The 17873-nt window shown below is 40.8% G+C and overlaps 1 protein-coding gene across 1 annotated transcript in view; it reads right to left on the bottom strand.

Annotated features, from left to right (window-relative positions):
• Window positions 1-17873, bottom strand: part of ENTPD3 (ectonucleoside triphosphate diphosphohydrolase 3) — a 61175-nt gene that overhangs the window by 13888 nt on the left and 29414 nt on the right. The window contains exons 4-8 of the mRNA XM_075212414.1: window positions 16111-16261; window positions 15756-15915; window positions 12348-12578; window positions 8026-8298; window positions 7012-7122 (exon numbers count right to left, since the gene is read on the bottom strand). Of these exons, the coding sequence (XP_075068515.1) occupies window positions 7012-7122; window positions 8026-8298; window positions 12348-12578; window positions 15756-15915; window positions 16111-16261 (926 nt within the window). The remainder of the gene's footprint in view (window positions 1-7011; window positions 7123-8025; window positions 8299-12347; window positions 12579-15755; window positions 15916-16110; window positions 16262-17873) is intronic.

The following is a 17873-nucleotide window of genomic DNA, read 5'->3' as shown; positions in this document are numbered from 1 at the left end:
GAAACAGCAGGAATTTTTATTAACATTTGGCGCAGATTCAATTAGTACAAACATCACAGCGTAGTGTCTCGGGAACAGCCGCGAGAATCTACATGGTGAATTTTTTAGTGAGAGTAACGCTAACTTTTGTTTGCGCCCCATAGAGGTGTGAGCAAAAGTAAGTGTTACTTTTTACCATTTAAACTGTAATAATGTGTGGAACATGGCGGCCAATTGAATCTGTCCCTTTGACTGCTTGCTAAAGACTGCTCTCTACAGTCCATTTTAAACAAACTGGTTTACCAAATACTGTATATGTTGCTGCAGATTTTTATGTGAAGAAAAAAATAAAAGCAAATATAACATGTGTCAGTCAGGGATTGGGTAACTTTTTTCCACTACAGTAGTTGTTGAAATACCTTCCTATAAAAGAGCTGTGTGAGCATCACAGGAAATTTTCAGTTCTTTTTTGGGAGATCACCAATCTGTTGCCAATTTGGCTACATAAGTTGGTCAAGCTGAATGACTAGCTAACAAAAAGCCCTCATGCTTTGTGCATAGCAGATAACAGCTCACACAAATGTCTCCAGCTTACAATATTTCAGACCTGGATTTGATCTGGCAGATCAGATCTTTACAGGGGGACACTACTCATCGTCCCAGTGGAGGCAGCAGCTTGCCCACATAACGGCCATCTCCACTGGTCCACCTTAAGTTTAGGTGTCCTTGCTCTAGACATTAACCAGCAGGAATTTATAGCTGCGTACAACTTTGAATTCTGGCGATTTATTTACAGTATGTATGCCAAGCAATGAAATGAGATTTAGCTACCATAATATTAAGAAACTACTGCGTCACCATATAATCTGCCTTTTGGTTTTATATTGAAGTGTTCAAGTTTAAAGCGCGCTTTCTAACGCTGCAAACACAAACAAACCACTTTTCTATCCCAAATAGTCCTAGCAGTGGATAGACCTGCAGTGAATGTACATGACAAATATATTTATTGTATTCACATTGATGTCTGGCAACTATCAAACATTATCTGCTACAGTGGGATATGATGCCTGTGCGGTTATTTGAACATGGGGCAGTAATGTTGTGGTAACCAAAAAGATGCCAAAACTACAAATGGTAAACAGTAGGTAGCATATTGGACTAAAACCAAGATTCCCTAGAGAATCGCCCTCGGCGCTAGCAGACCAACAAATAATCTCTATAATAGGGGTATCACATGGAGGACCCTGCAGCTCAAACCACGATTCATCAAATCGTTAACCTCAAAGGATATAAACAGAATGTAGAGCGCTGGAAAAAAAACTGTGATCCTTATCCCCTTCAATTAGGGTACACTGATAACTTTATACCAAGTACTGCATCAAAAAGTTTTATTACACTTAAGCAACATGACAGTATTAAAAAAGCTTGTATATTAGTGATGCAGAATCATATAAATATGAAGGATAATACAATAATTAACAGACAATAACATCCCCATGTATACACACCTAGATTTTCTGTATAGAGGGAGATCAATACATATAGTATGCCCGGGCAAAAGAACAGATTCCCTATATTTTAATTGACTCTGTCAGAATCCTGTCAAAACTGCTGTATCCCTATTAATCCAAGGCAAATTAATGTATAAAAGATTGTAAATACAATAGAAATTCATGCATGTAAAAATTACCAAAAAATAAAAATGAAAAATGCAATAAAAAAAAATAAAAATGATATTGGACTGCTGCACACTCATCATACAGATACTCTACTTGGATTTAGAAAATTGTGAGAATTATACAAAATAGAAACAGGATGATCTGTCTAGAGGCTTCATACTGTCGCATTGGTGAACAAATCCTCTATTGCCGACACAATTGAAATCATGTCGGTGGCAAAACCAAAGAGCTCAGATAGTGAGCCTCCTCAATCAACTTCAATATCCCCTCCCCTTCCCACACTTACCATCTTTTATCCGGCGCTGCAGAGGCCGGGTCTTCTGCCTTCTTCTCCATTCTGCACACGTGGGGCGGCGCGCACATCATGTGATGCGCGCTGTCACATGATAATTTCACAAAAAGAGGAAGAGGAAAGCAGAGGACGGTCGGATCATTAGATCCGTGGACACAAGCATTACTACAGTTGGTGCCTCTCTCGGCACTAGCCTGTCAATCCACCCTGTGTACGGGGCTGATATCCAGCCCTGGTGCCAGGAGTTGCTGCTGCTCGAGCCTGCAGGGGGACGGATCGACCCATCTGACCATCGGCCCTTCTGGCATTTGCCAGAACTGCCAGATGGCCAGTCAGGCCCTGATTAGCATTTAAATGTGCCTTTTCAGGTGCATGGGTCTAAAAAGAGCTGCTATCAACTCTGTATGCTGGCAAAATAGGACAAACAGCAACACAACATCTGAGTTTGTATGAATGAAAGGACCAGTTCTTAAAATTCCCCCTCCTTTTTATAGTTGGTAACCAGATGCTCTAAATTCTGCTTGAGAGGATGGGTTAAATTTACCTTCTGGGCCAGAAGAGAAGCATGAACTTTGGAAGTTTAGTGTATTAGAACTGTTAGAGGCACACACAATAAGACGCATAGGTCATTAAGAAAAGTAAGGCAAAAAAAGGAGTGTTTCTCTGGGTCAAACCATGTTACAACGCAAGGGGTGCAAATTAGTTTGTTATTTTGCACATAAGTTAAATACTGGCTATTTTTTTAACTAGCACACAAAAACTTGATAGCTTTATTTTAACACTGAAATTTAAAGTTGATCTAAGACATGCCTTACCTTAGCTAAAATCTGTCCCCACATTTTAAATTTACTTCTCTCTCCAATGCAACATAGTTTTGCTCAGGTACAAAGTTACTCTTTATTTATGCTTTGCTCTCCTTAATGACTCAGGCCCATAGACCGGAGTGATGCAACTTACTGTGACTTGTTAGACAAACTGCACTGAACAGAGTAAAGCTAATTTGTCAACAAGTGTAGCAGATTCGATAACTTCCAACTATCTAATGGATACGCTAATGGAGCACAGATTCAGCACAGTAATTTGAGAGCGTGCAGAATCACTATTCTAATATATGAGAAGAAGCCTTGGTCTAAACAAATTTTTCAAAGTCAGAACAATTTTCCTTGGGAGATTTTAGAATCAAGAATTCAATGAATCAAGGTTAATAAAAATATACTGAAGAAATTTGGTATTTTTGTAGAGATGTGCCCCGCGAATCCGGATGCTGTGCCCGTGATGAGGGCGAAGATGGACCTGGTTGCTGTGCCCACGAAGAGGGCGAAGAAAGAAGGGGAAAGCTACTCAAAGATCAAACGTTCCAGTGGTGAGTATTTCTTCTTTTCTGCAGGTCCTGTCGGCAGATGGAGGATGAGCCAATCAGGGCTCACCTTCCCCTCCGGCCGTTCAAAGGACTGGCGCTGCGGCGAGCCAATAAACGCTTGCGGCAGTGCTCAGTGATAACATAGCGCCAGCGGTTATATAAGCCACCAGGCAGCGCCATTACTGCATAAGTTTGTTGGCGGAGAGAGAAGAGAATGTCGTGGGACATCTGGAGCGCCGGATCAAGAAAGAAAAGCCGGCGGAAATGGCAGGGTGCCCTTGTCAGGGCAAGGAGCTACCCTGCCATTGAAAGAAATCACCTCCGAAAACATTGGCGGGGATCCCTTGTAAGGGCTAAGAGCGCCCCCGCCCAGAAGACTGCTGGAAATACTCCGCCGAAGAGGAGAAGAGGGGCCGCCGGCTGGAGGGTCTGGAAGACCCGAAAAAGAAGACATCGGGAGCAAGTTGAGTATCCTGCGCAGAGCAGGTAAGTATACTCAACTTAGGTCGGGCACATGGCCCATGGGCAGTCGGGCATAAAACTCATGGCCACAGTTTGGGGCACAAGGCCCAGGGCAATTGGACACAAGGCCCATTCAGGTAGTTAGTGGGCTTAAAGCCCATAGTGTTTGACAGGTCACAATGCCCTAGGTAGGGGCAATAAGCCCATAGGTAGAAGGGCACAAGGTCCTAGTTAGTGGGCTCAGAGCCCAAGGCAGAGAGGGGGCAATAGGCCCATAGTAAGGGCACAAGACCCTGTAGTTAGCTGGGCGGAGAGACCCATGGTGTAGGGCATAAGGCCCATGGAGTAGGGCATAAGGCCCATGGTGTAGGGTGTAAGGCCCTGTAGGCAGTGGGCGTGAGAGCCCTGAGAGAGTAGGGTGTGGTCCCGTGTGTGGTGAGTACGCTAGGTGCTAGGCCTAGGTAACAGTAGAGCAGAAGGCTCCTGTTAGTGCTAAACTAACCCGTCTGGTTAGATAGCAGGTGTGTGTATTACGTGACAGCCTTCCAGGTACAGAGGCAGGGTCTTGTTCCATCTGTGCAGCGAATACTGCATTGTGCTTTGTATTTTGGTGTGCTGTGTGTGTTTCTTTACAGGTGCAAGACGTCAGGCCCCCATTAAAGGTAGGATCTTGTTCCTTACTGATTTCCTGCAATAACCTGTGTCTGTGGGGACAAGGTGTAGTTAAGAATACACACATAGCCAGGGAAGAACACACCGTCCCGTAGGTCCCTGGGGTTACGCTGATTTCCAGAGGCGGTAATTGAGTATATCACTGGCAGTGCAGCACAGCCCATTTGAGTTCCAGGGGGCGTCCCGTGGTTCTATTTTGGTGTTCCAGTCCTCAGTTCCGGCAGGTTCTCTTGCGGTTCCGGACTGGGACAAGTTTTCCGCTTGAGTGAAGGCAGTCGTTTCGAGTTCCAGTAGTGACGACTGGCGGTTCCGTGCGGCAGTTGGCACTCCAGTGGTGCACTGCTCCAGTGAGCCTCTTTCGTGCCCTCGTGCGACTAGTCCTTAGGATTCCATGAGTGACCCCATAGTGAGAAGATAGTCTTCTCTGTACGATCTGGGTGAGGGTTCAGGAACAGCCCTCCGGAATAGACCATGAACACCGGCTGGTGTTCCCCGTAAAGTAGAGGGAGGAGGCTTAGGCAGTACACTACACCCAGTTTATAGTCAAGTTGCGTTCCTGGCCATTAGTTAGTTGTTAGGGTCAGGACGCCTGTTGTTAGTTATTGCAGTTGTGTGGGTGTAAATACTAGCCTCACCGGTAGAGTAGAGGGAGGCTGTGTTGTGTCTGTTGTCCACAGGTAACGGAGAGGAGCAGGAGAGCAGGGACCGGAAGTTGGAGTGCCCGCTGAGTATAACGCTCTATTCCTTTTTCTGGTTAGGCCCTCACCGAGAGGTGAGTGGGGTACTTGAGGCGGGACTGTTCCTGGTCTCAAGTACTCGTAGTCCCGTGCTCTTGTCAAAAACAAAACGAGAGTGCGGCGAGCGAGATTGACTTGAGTGTCTCTGCTCATTGCCGTGGTTTCGGACAGCCCTTTCCTGGTAGGCACAGCCTTAATTTCTGTTTCTTCCTCAGAGGGAAGTGGTTGGAGGTGACAGAGGTTTGGTTGCTGGTCTTCTGGGATAGGGCAGCGGCTGGGGTGCATCGGAAGAGGACGGGAGGTGACCATTGTTTGTAAGGTAAGTTCATCTGTGTGCATCTGTCCTGTTCCCCGCAGGCGTTACATTTTCAATGTAATATTCCTGGTAGAAAGACTTTGTTTCCGGGTCTTAGTAGAGGGATAGATCTACTCTGTTTATCCGCTGCTTGCTTTTGGAAATAACATTGTCAGTGGCTTTGCGGACTTCAGACCAGACAGTTAGTTTGAATATTTGTTATGGTGTCACTGACTTCCAGGACTCTATAAGACGGAGGAGATTGATCTGGGAGTTCATCATCATCATCATCATCATCATCACCATTTATTTATATAGGGCCACTGATTCTGCAGCGCTGTACAGAGAACTCATTCATATCAGTCCCTGCACCATTGGAGCTTACAGTCTAAATTCCCTAACATACACACACAGTCAGAGGGAGAGACTAGGGTAAATTTTTGATAGCAGCCAATTAACCTACCAGTATGTTTTTCTGGAGTGTGGGAGGAAACCGGAGCACCCGGAGGAAACCCACGCAAACACAGGGAGAACATACAAACTCCTTACAGATAAGGCCATGGTTGAAATTGAACTCATGACCCCAGCGCTGTGAGGCAGAAGTGCTAACCACTTAGCCACCGTGATGCCCATATGACATGAGTACACGAGTATGGATGAGTACCATAAAACATGAAAAAAATGTATTGCTGATGGAGCCATGAATGTAATTATTGGAAACAAACTCAGCCTATATAAGTAAATCAGTCCAATCATCCTGATGAACAGAAAAATAAGCCCTCACATATTGCTCAACAATTTGGTGAATTCTGTTGGTCTGGGGGTCAACTGTGTTTGATGCTGACAAATTATTATGAGTCTGGTGTCCATTATTGTCCAGAAACATACCCTGTAATAGGTGAGACGGGTGGTCAATTTGTTTTGATTTTCTCAGTGCACCTCTGTTCATGTTTTCATTTGTAACAGCAATTTGACTGAAGTACCAATGTCAAAAATTAATTAAATAAAAGGGAGTGACAGGATAATATTTTATATGCATTTTTCTTGTACCCACAGTTGAACAAGCAGGGATGAACAGCCAGTGGTAATGTAAGAATTATTTAAAGAAAAATGCTGAAGTGAATACAAATAGAGAGCGACAAACATAGACTGTATGTGATGATATTAAGGATTGAGTAATGAGGTGAATGAAAGGTCTGATATAGGGATAAGGATACATTATCTGGCAGCCAAATCTTCAAATCTTAGGCCCATTGTGTTCTAGTATTAAAAATAATACTGTATTGGGTGGGTGAATTCCCCTTTCATGGTATCTTCATATGAGTGTTTTTTAATTATTCTGTTTTAGTTGTTAGAAACCTATTAATATGATTACTATAACCAGTTAACATGCAAGTGTGTGGGGCTTATTTATAAAGTACACGTGGACAGATGATCCACGCAAGAGGAGTATCTCACCTAGGACAGTCTTCTGTATTTCCTATAATATTTTATCATGCGTTTATAAAACTCAAGGGCGTAAGAACCATACAAACCTTGCTCCATTCATGAGTACAGAAAGATGACATACTTGAGTTAAACTCATTTAAGTGGAAATTTCCAGTCAGATTCAAAGCATTGGCAGTGTAATAAAACCCGGAAAATGCCTGTAAAACAAAGAAGAAGAGATGTTCATGTGTTTGTTGTGGGATTGGCAATTTCAGTTTCCAGGGTATCCATGAGGGAGCCTAAGGGCTATGTGAAACCCACTGTATATATGACACGCAGGGGCAAACGCAGGATTTGCAGATGGGGGTTTGCACACCACGCCGCCAGTAGGCGTGACCAGCATGCATGGGGGCGTGACTATAAGTTTAGAGTGTGCTTGGCTGCTCTCCAACTCTCCATATCCCCATAATATACATGATCAATGCTGGATGCAATATTGTTAGGTGCATGCAGCTCTCTATTTTCGAGCAGAGCCGTTTTGAAGCGGGGGTAGTGTCCAGCCACCTCAATTACACAGTGCCCCAGGCTTGGAGGGGGTTTCCAGGCACTAGGAACACCCCTCCCCCTTGATTTGCCTATGACACTATCCCCCCCTCCCCTTCCCCAAGTGTGAAAGCAAATACTGTACATTATAGTGTCAAATATGTTTGTTGCAATATACATTTGTAGTATGTAACACAACACATATATAACAAAAGGTATAATAAAGTTTATCAGGACAGTATGTTCTGCTGTTACTTATCAGTTATATTTAATATTACAACCTGGCCAAAACAGCAGTTTTATTGTGTAAGGTGACTTCTGAAATGCATGTTTTGGGTTGCAGTGACTATTACAGACTGTTGTTCACCAGCTTTTATAGCATTATAATAAATAATGTACTTACTGCAGTTAAAATTATTTTCCATTATATTATCTGGAATAGATAATTTTACAGGAAGGTTGAATGTAGCTTTTTATTTCTGGCAGTTGCATTGTTACTACTCTTGATATATAGGTAGGTGTAGGACTAGATAATATGTTGTTAAACACTATTACTCTGTATAATAGGCACTACTTACCGAAAACTTTCCTTTTACCATTGGCTGGTAAACCCCATCGAATGAACAGTCTTGTTCCCCGTGGCATGCCGTGAAATTAAATAGAGATGACACTTTCTCCAGACATTGGGCTGGATCTCCCGTCCCCATAAAACTGATGAGCTGATCTGGGTTGTAATTTGTTGGCCGGAATGGTGCAGAACACAAACTCCCAAATGTATGACTCATTGTTAAATTCACCTTATAATTAAAGGGGTAGCATGGGTTTTCAACATGGAGTTTCCCCGATGAACCCTACACATGGAAGATAGACACAAGAGTAGTGTGGGTATGATAATAACACTTTAATAAACTGGCTCTGACACTCAACCCCACATGGAAAGCATACAAGTTATGTTACCTTGGCATGTATTTGGGATTTAGACTTTTACTTGGAACAAATTATAATTAATTAAGTAGAAATATGTGGTGTATGATATGAAAACACACTTTGATACATAAGAAGTAACACAGTGGCACCAACTAATGAACTAACTTATATAATATAACTATATATCCATAACGATTGCTGTTTTTATTTCCTCTGCTGAAGCCTTGAGGGCAAACCAATTGCTGGTAGAGGCCAGTGAAATCCAGTAAAAAACAAGCACATACACATCAGTTCTGTTTTGTCATACTCACCATTGCTACAAACAGGAGGTCATGTAAAAAAGCACACAGCAACACAAGGAGATGGGGAAAGGATATTAATTAGACATCAAACTTTGTAGCTGTTGAGTATGACAGGGACATGCGCTGACACATTCACCTACAGAAAGATATGTTCCAGCCTAGTTTGGCCTTATTAAATCTGTCTGTAAATGGATGTTCTGTGTCAGCACAAGCCTATGTCATGCTTTAAAAACCCAATTAGTGGTCCTATGTCCATTCTCCATTTGGTGAGACTTTTTGGAAAAAGAACATTGTTAAACTAAAAAGGTGAATGGAATGTTCAAAGTTAAAATGGAATGTTCAAAATTAAAACAGAAAATGAAAGGGTTAAATCCCCCCAAAAACACTACTGCTCATGTATTATAACATCTAACAGACCCTCTGAAGTGTTAGAAGGAATCTCTGAGTTTGGTGCCCTGAATAAGTACACTAGTGGGTATATTTACTAAAGCTTCTAAAAAGAAAAGGTGGAGATGTTGTCCATAGCAACCAATAGGATTTTAACTATCATGTCTAGTGCATTCTAGAAAATGATAGCTAGAATCTCATTGGTTGCTATGGGCAACATCTCCACTTTTCCTTTTCAGAAGCTTTAGTAAATCTACTCCTAGGTCTCTAGAATACTCAATGAGTTTTAAAAGCCATATATTTCACAGTATGGCGTCAAAAGAATGCTGCAGTGCTACCACTGCACAATACCTCCCATTCCTCATCTATACTTTCAGTATACACAGTGACATCCAATTGATTGCTGCCATGTATGTACAGCCAAACCCCTATTTGTCAAGTCGAAGTAGTATAATTGGATGAACGAAAGTATATTGGTTGATATTGTTTTATTGGTCGATTGCACTCAGTATGCCACTCTACACGTGGCATATTGCGATCGCACGGTAAAATACGCACGTACACACTCACATTACAACATTTAGTTATTTATGTAATTCATATTCATATTGGTTCCGTTACACAGTAATTTATGAGCAGATAGTATTTAGTTTAATATTAGTTTATATGCTATGATTATATGTACACCTCGGTGTTATTTAAGGTTCAGGTTAAAGGAAATGTGTCATGTCTGATATCATATTAATCCCCTTTACATCAGCAGCTGTCTGGTGCATTCGGCGAAGAGATCGCACATTGCATACTCTAGTTATTGATGTTAGGGAATAAACCTTTAATATGATACTGACCATAAAATGCTAATAGACTAATTGTAACTGGAGAGTCAGGCGGGAAGAAAGGAGCACAACCCCTGGAGAGATGACCCCCACCTTTGGATTCTTTAGTTTGAACTAGCCTATGACCTGTTTACCCTGGACCCACCCTAAGTCTGGACCTATAGAAGCAAGCCACGTCATCTACATTGTTCTCTCTGTAACACTGAATGTATATATAATCAAAGCTGCGCTCCCAGTCTTCAGTCTACTCTGACCACAGTATTCAAAGGTGAATTATTGTTCACCGGTACCCGTGGGAGCGCAGTGCGAATTGCAGCGTAGCGCAGCGGTATGTATTTATCTTTTGGTATTGGCTGTACTGTACTGTATCATAATATAATAATGTATTTCAACTGTTGACTATTTACATCTGCTAAAATAAATCACTTTGTGCGTTGGAAACACAATACAATCGCCTATGCAATGCTTATTTGAAAACGATAAAATTACCTTAATAGTCACCTTTCAACTTAGCTGAAAGTATACTTAACACAAGATGGCATCCAATCAGGACTAATAGCACTTACAAAACAAATCAGCGACACCTCTTGGTGTGAAGCAATGGCTGTATATGGGAAGTGTTGCAGTATGCAATGCAGGAGGTAGATTTTGGGGCATGTGGTTATGCAAAATAGTGGATGTGACTATACCTATAAAGCACTATTCTGCATCTCTAAACTAGACAACAGACAATAAGTGCCAACTAGTCACTGGCCTGATGGCAGTTTTCAATTACATGTCATAAGAAAAATATGTGATAACAGTGATAATGACCAGAAAAATCGAATATGTTAGCTACTGTTTACATCACTCAGAATATATAAGATATAATACACTGGTGAAAATTCCCATGCGCATAAGTAATGCATAGCAGTAAATGTCTAGTATCAGTAATGCTCAATAAGATGCCCACCATGAAAGTCATGTCCAATAAGTTATTATTATTATCATTGATTTGTGTTTCACAGCTCCAGACAGTGGGCAAAACAGGACATACATAAAATAGTGACACACAAGGTAGACAAAATAAATGTGAAGCGCAGATCAGAGAGTATTTTGATAAGTATAAAGGAGTGGAGTTGTGGAGAGCTTTGTAGGTAAGGGTGAGTCATTTAAATTGGATTCTGGAGGATACCTAAGTCGGTGTAAGTATTTGCAAAGTGGTGCAGTAGATGTGGAGTGGTGAGAGTGGATGAGCAGTTTTGCTGCAGCATTTAAGATAGATTGATGAGCCATAGATTGTAAGCTGTGTGTTTGTTCCCAATTGTAAAGCGCTATGGAATTTGCTGGCGCAATATAAATAAATGTTTGATGATGATTCATTTGTCTTTTAGTAGCAGTAATTCACAATAAGATGCCTGTTACTAAAAATAATGTCTAATAAGATGTCATTAGTAAAAGTAATGCCATGTAAGATACTTGTGGTAGCTGTTAAGCCCAATAAGATGCCCATTGTTTGACATAGGCTGCCCAGCAAGATGCCATTAGTTGTCATTAATGTCCTAAAAGGTATCTATTAGCTGCCAGTGAAATCCAATTAGAGGTCATTAGTTGCAGTAATGCATCTTGCCCATTAGTAAAGTAGACCCATTAGTAGTAATGGACAATAACACGCACAGCACAGTACTCACCGCTGCCAACAATGTCTTCTTCCACTTGTCAATCTAATCCATACTCTGCCAGTAGCTTTACCATCTATTTAATATTTTCCATGCTACTACCATTGCCGTTTACTCGTTATCTTCATTGTCTCCCATATGAGCCCTTATTATATGCTACCTTCTCTAAACCCTACTTCTATATAAGTTGCTGTAGCCATTCACTTTCTCCATTTGCTCCAAACTAACAACGCTATCCCAGCAACACTCTGTCACACTAGGCAGTGGATTATTTCAAGTAGCAACAATAATTAAAAATTGTTAGACCAACCATCAAAAATTTTGGGACATCAGTGGGCACAATACCATCTTAGTTATTTCGGGACAGTTGACAAAAGTGCAAACATGCCTGGTGAATAAGCACTAAAATGTTATTGGTGGTAAATTCAAGAATATATGCCAGTTGGGGTTCTATAAAGGTAACTAATCTCTATAGACTTTTTTCCAATAATACAGGAAATCAGGACAGTTGGGAACTGTGCATGTGTGGAGCGCACCTTGGCCATCCATGGACACACCTGTACACGTGTGGTACCACCTAACACGATACCACAGCTGTACTGAAGCATAAGACTTTCAGTTAAGAGGAAGGGTAGATATTGTGCACAGGGTATCAATTTCTCGTTCACAAGGGAAATTGAGAGAGAGGAAAAATTGATTTTCTTCTTTTTGGACCATGAGTGTACCAGTAAGTGTTATGCTCTAGGGATTCTTATACCACAATGCAGTAGATACACCTTTGTTTTCGTACCTGAACTAATGATGCCAAGAGGCGTATCTCTGATTCATCTCTCCCATAGCACTGAAAGCTGTGAGTGTACACATTGTACTTGTAGCCGTACAATGTCACTTCCAAAGTGTTGTTGGGGTTCTGCTCTGACTTCTCTGGAATAAAAGATATCTGTGTAGAGGCGCCACCCAAATCCAAAGCTCCAGTGGTCTCTGCTCCATCAGGATGAACCCACATGCTCCAAATGTTTTTCTAATATAAGTAAAACATAAAATTATTACATGCAAGGGAAACTCATGGAGAGTACACCACAAAGTAAGCATTCTCACCACTGCCCCATGTCCCCTCTCTCTGCCTTCCTTCTGTCACAGATCCTACAGCACACTAGAGCCCTCCAATATTTCAAAAGCAGAAAGAATCCGGAACTCATATTACTTTCACAAGCAGTAATTAACAGCACACCCCACCACAAGCGCAGACAGTCCAAACCACTTACAAATGCTAGTTATTAATGTTATTCTTTATTATCTATCTCAGTGTTGGCTAACCTGTGACACTCCAGGTGTTGTGAAACTACAAGTCCCAGCATACCCTTCCAGCAATAAGCTGCTATATATTGGCAAAGCATGCTGGGGCTTGTAGTTTCACAACACCTGGAGTGTCACAGGTTAGCCAACACTCATCTATCTCATACTATTTTATACATCACTATTAATCAGATAAAATAGTCATTAACTAACGGTTCAATACAGAACGTACCTCAGACAAGGGTCATCAGCAAGTCTTTCCCAGTTTTAAAATCAGTGGATTTAACCACTGAGCTACACTTTCTCACTTGTTTGTATTGAAAACCTGTAAGAACATTTATGAAAACTGATGCAATGAAAAAAAGGTGTCTGTAAATATTGGCAGAAAAAATGAATATAATTGGTTGCTGTTACCAACACCACTGCATTCCTCTGCACACTGTTTGTCCCCCAAGGTTCCTTATAAATGAAACAGTAGCGCGACTACAACAAAGTAGAAGTTTGCAGTGAGCCCTACAAATTGCTTGTTGTTGTCATACGAATTGCTTGTTGTTGTCATACAAATTGCTTGTTGTTGTCTAGGTTTCCATAACAAAATAACAAATGATGTATGTTCCACAGGCAACATTTAATAGATCTTATTACATGTGAATTGGATGTAGGTTACTGCTTCTGATTGTGGTGTTGTTACTACTCCTAATATCATACTTGCCAACTCTCCCGGAATGTCCGGGAGACTCCCGCATTTAGCGAGAGTCTTCCTAGTGAAGTGGGCAGAGTTAGGTCCCAAACGCCGCAATTCCCGGTGAATCGCGGCGTTTGCGTCATTACGTCACGAGGGCGGGTCCAAAATGACTCACATTTTGGAGCCCCGCCCCCATCACGCCCACCTTCCCCCGGCAGGCTCCCGGAAACCAACTTTCTAAAGTTGGTAAGTATGCCTAATATACACTGAGGTACAGGGGAAAATCATTATTCTTTTTTAAGATATTGTGAAGTCTTGTTACGAACCTATCTTTTTATACTGTGGGACCAATGACTTGTCCTCTCACTTACAAAGTAAGTGCTCTAGTAAGTGTAAAATTAGTCAAAATGAATATGAATTAATTTTTATTCTTATGTAGCTTTAATACATTTCATACCAGTGCCATTACATTAAATGGTAACAATTTACTTTAACTAAAATTAATTATTTGTTAAAAGCATCTGGAAAAGCGACTAATATTATAAGATTTATTTTGGATTAAAGAACTCAAGGTACTTTCTTAGAATTATGACTTGTGCATTCAGGAATGTTTTAAAGTATATTTAAATGTATGGGAATTTAGATACATTACTTGGCTAATCTAGAAGAGATTATGTCATTACATATCCCACACTCCCACACCTGTAATACTGTACATGAAAGAGGCATGCAGTAATTACTATGTCAAACTGAAATCTGAAGTCACATTTTGTGAATTATTATTAGATAGTCAAAAGGAGGTTTTATAAAAGACATGAACTAGAATTGTGTTGGTGTAGACTTAAGAAAAATATGAACACAGTGGGCCTGATTCAGTAAGGAAAGTAAAGCAAAAAAAAGGAGTAACTTTGCACTTTGGCAAATCCATATTGCATTGGAGGGGGAGGCAAATTTAAAATGTGATGGCAGATTTATAGTTGGGATAGGGCATGTTCTAGATCAACTTAAAATTTCAGTGTACAAATAAAGCTATCAAGTATTTGTGTGCTACATGAAAAAACAGATAGTATTTTCCTTATGTGCCAAATAATAAACTAATTTGCACTCCTTGCATTGTAACATGGTTTTGTACAGGAAAAACCTACATTTTCTTTTTGCTTTCCTTTCATTAATGAATCAGGCCCATTGTGTATTCTTAATTTGTGCTTTATTTTGTCTGTGCCATCTATGATTCGTGTATGTCACTCCACAGTGGGGTTATTGCTAAAGGAATCATTATAAATACATATGTGTGATCACTGACTACTTATCTTTCTTTGTGTAGATTTTACCTTAATTATTTCCCTTTGTACAGCTTGCTTATGACATCTTCATTATAATGCCCTGTTGCCTGTTTGTATTGAGGGCAGCTTTGTATTCACTAAAATCCATCTTATCCATTCACAGGTGATTTTGCTGGCCCCAAGACATAGGCTCCATTTTCATGACTATTGATTCCAGCAACACAATGGTTGCCTTCAGTGTTTGCAGGAGACTGGTGTTAAAAAAAAATAAAAAAAAATAGGAAACCCTCAGCCACATTATGACATTTATGGAGAGACTTGGAAGTTGCAGGATGCAAGGATTGGATGTTAGTATTATGTGATTGGTTCACATGCTACCCTGGGAAGAGTTATTCTGACAGATATGTCCTGCTGTCGTCCAGCGTGATAAACATTGCAATGTGGTTTCCTGCATTATAACAGGATGCACCCAGGTGATACATTTCTCTCTCTCCCTATTTCATTTAACTCACTATATCCCTTCCATTATCCCACCGTAATACCTTACATTAACCATCATATATAAAAAATGTATTAGTTTCATATATGCTATAATACGGACATAGTGATATTTCAATGATTGATCTACTAACAAGCTAAAAATCCCTTGTAGCAAAATTACTACCATTAGTAGTAATTAGTCCCCAAAATATTTCTGTACTCCTAAACCTACTGACTGAGACATCTGCCTCAGACTGCTTTATTATAGGCATGAACTTGATGGAAATGCAACAAAAGAAAGAACACTGACTATGCCGACAGCCCTGCTGATGTTAGTGACCTTTATGTAGATCTTTTTCAAACAAATGTCAAAAATATCCAGATCTGCAACTGCAGAAATGACACGTGGATATGAAAATTGGAGAATGGAAAGCAAGCATTTCTTTGCACACACCTCCAAGAAATTTCCCATTAAATAGTTGACTGTAATCCATCCGTACACCCCTTCCTCTTGGCCAGTAATGATGTGAGCTCCTCTAAAATCAAAGGGTTGGGTTCTGAAGTAATTCTCAATGCTGGTAAGGACTCCTTGAGCGGCACTTTCATTTTTCAACCTAAGCGGTTTACAGGGGACAAAATGCTTAGAAACTGGAAAAGTGGATTTTCAATTCAAGCCCAAAACACACAAGTACATGCTAATATTGTCCTTCATAGTACAGTATATTTAATCTCATAACATATGTCTTGACATGACATGATAGGGCAATAAGTGGGCAGACATATTATTTTACACCTAATAAGTCACTCACCGGAGAAGTCTCATTCCAGCAGTGGCTCCCAAATATGCAGGGGTGCTGTTTTGCTGATTAAACGGAATCACATTTATCACTTTCTTCATACAATTGTCAATATTGTTAGCTGCTTTTCCTGGCTCATTAGCAAAGCTGGAAATCCCAAGGCCTGAAAACACAAGTTAAGCTGTGAATCATATTGGAACTCCCTATAATACATTTCAGATTAACATACTGTATATTTATCAGTATAAAACAAATAATTGGTCACAATTTTTACGCATATCTCTGTATATTTCACTCACACAATATTGCATGCAGAGATAAGTAACTACTGATTACAAGTGAATAAAGTGATTTATAATAATTAAAATTAAATCATTAGGGTTTTTTTAGCGTTTAGACTAAGCAGGTTGTTTTAAAAAAATATTAATGCTCGTTGACGAACCATAAAAAATGTAGGCCCACAATGCTTTTTCTTTGTTGCCCCAATTGTCCGCCTAGCGCAGGCCTAGCCACCCTGCGGCTCTCCAGGTCTTGTGAAGTCCCACATAACCTGCCAAGCTGGCCTAACATATTACAAACTGCACACCCACATTCCGGTATATGAAACTATCTTGTAATATTAATCTGCTCCTATAATTGCAGATTGGCAGATACATCTGAAAATGTGCATGGTGGAAAGAGTGTAAACGTCATTACAAAGTCCAACTTACTACCACTTTAGGGCCACCCCTTTACTCATTTAAATGTTTGCTCGATTTATTCTAATTTATGCTTGAGTTAATCATGAGAAAGAGGGGCACCTGGGCTGTCTTTATTAGATGTAGCACTTTGTGTGCTTGAAGGTATTTATTACATGGATAGAAGCGTGCCTAGATTGAAAATTCCTCTATTACAGGGAGGAAAAGGATATGCACCATCCTCTAAATCGGGGAATCCCTCCCTTGATGTGCATTCTCCACCCGCACCCCCCCTGTTCATTTAATTAATGATATCCCTCACACTCAAATTTTATTTTCCCACTTCAGTGCAAAATCGAAACAAACTCATGTGCGAAATCTGCACTTAGAAAGGAAAGCCCCCAACCCCTCCCATCAAACGGCTGCAACAGCCAGTGTAAATACTGTGGGGCTGATGTAGTTCTACACCAGTATATGTACTTTATCTTGCATGAAATTGTTCTGTGCAAGCTCAGGAAAGGGACCACATGCATGTGTGCCCAGGCAGAGCTGCGTGACTTTGGCACTTATGTCCACTTCAAGAGGGAGGCAATGGGCACTCTAACATAGACTACAGTACAGTAAGGGCGTGTTCACGTAGTTGCAAGCAGATGCAGACCGGGATACAGATGCATATATGCCTATCCATCTGTATTATTTGATGGTGGTTAAGGGCAGGTGCAACTAATGGATGATGATGATGATGGTGACTGGCAATATCAAACCGCTTGCAAATGGCAGTCGCTAAGAAAATTTCAGGCCCGGTCAGCAACTTCTTTGGGGCCCTTCCAAAGCCACTGAAGGAGGTAGGGCCACACCAGTTTGGTGGCTCCTCCCCAGGCAGGTCCGGGGCCTTTTGTACAAAAGGTATTCTGAGTTATCTAAAAAATGCATGAAAACAATTAATACATTTTTAAAAAACTGACTGGTTACCCGGACTTTCTGATTAACAAATAAGACAATACAGAAGACATAAAGGTGTCAGCTGATGGAATTTACTCAGGAATTGGAACATTTGGTTTGCCATTTTCCAACTGCATGTCAGACTTATCTTATTAT

The sequence above is a fragment of the Mixophyes fleayi genome, chromosome 5 (genome assembly GCF_038048845.1).
Source record: "Mixophyes fleayi isolate aMixFle1 chromosome 5, aMixFle1.hap1, whole genome shotgun sequence".
Lineage (NCBI taxonomy): Eukaryota > Metazoa > Chordata > Amphibia > Anura > Limnodynastidae > Mixophyes > Mixophyes fleayi.
Note: the sequence above shows the minus strand (reverse complement) of the source record. Positions and strands in the feature narration are given on the sequence as shown.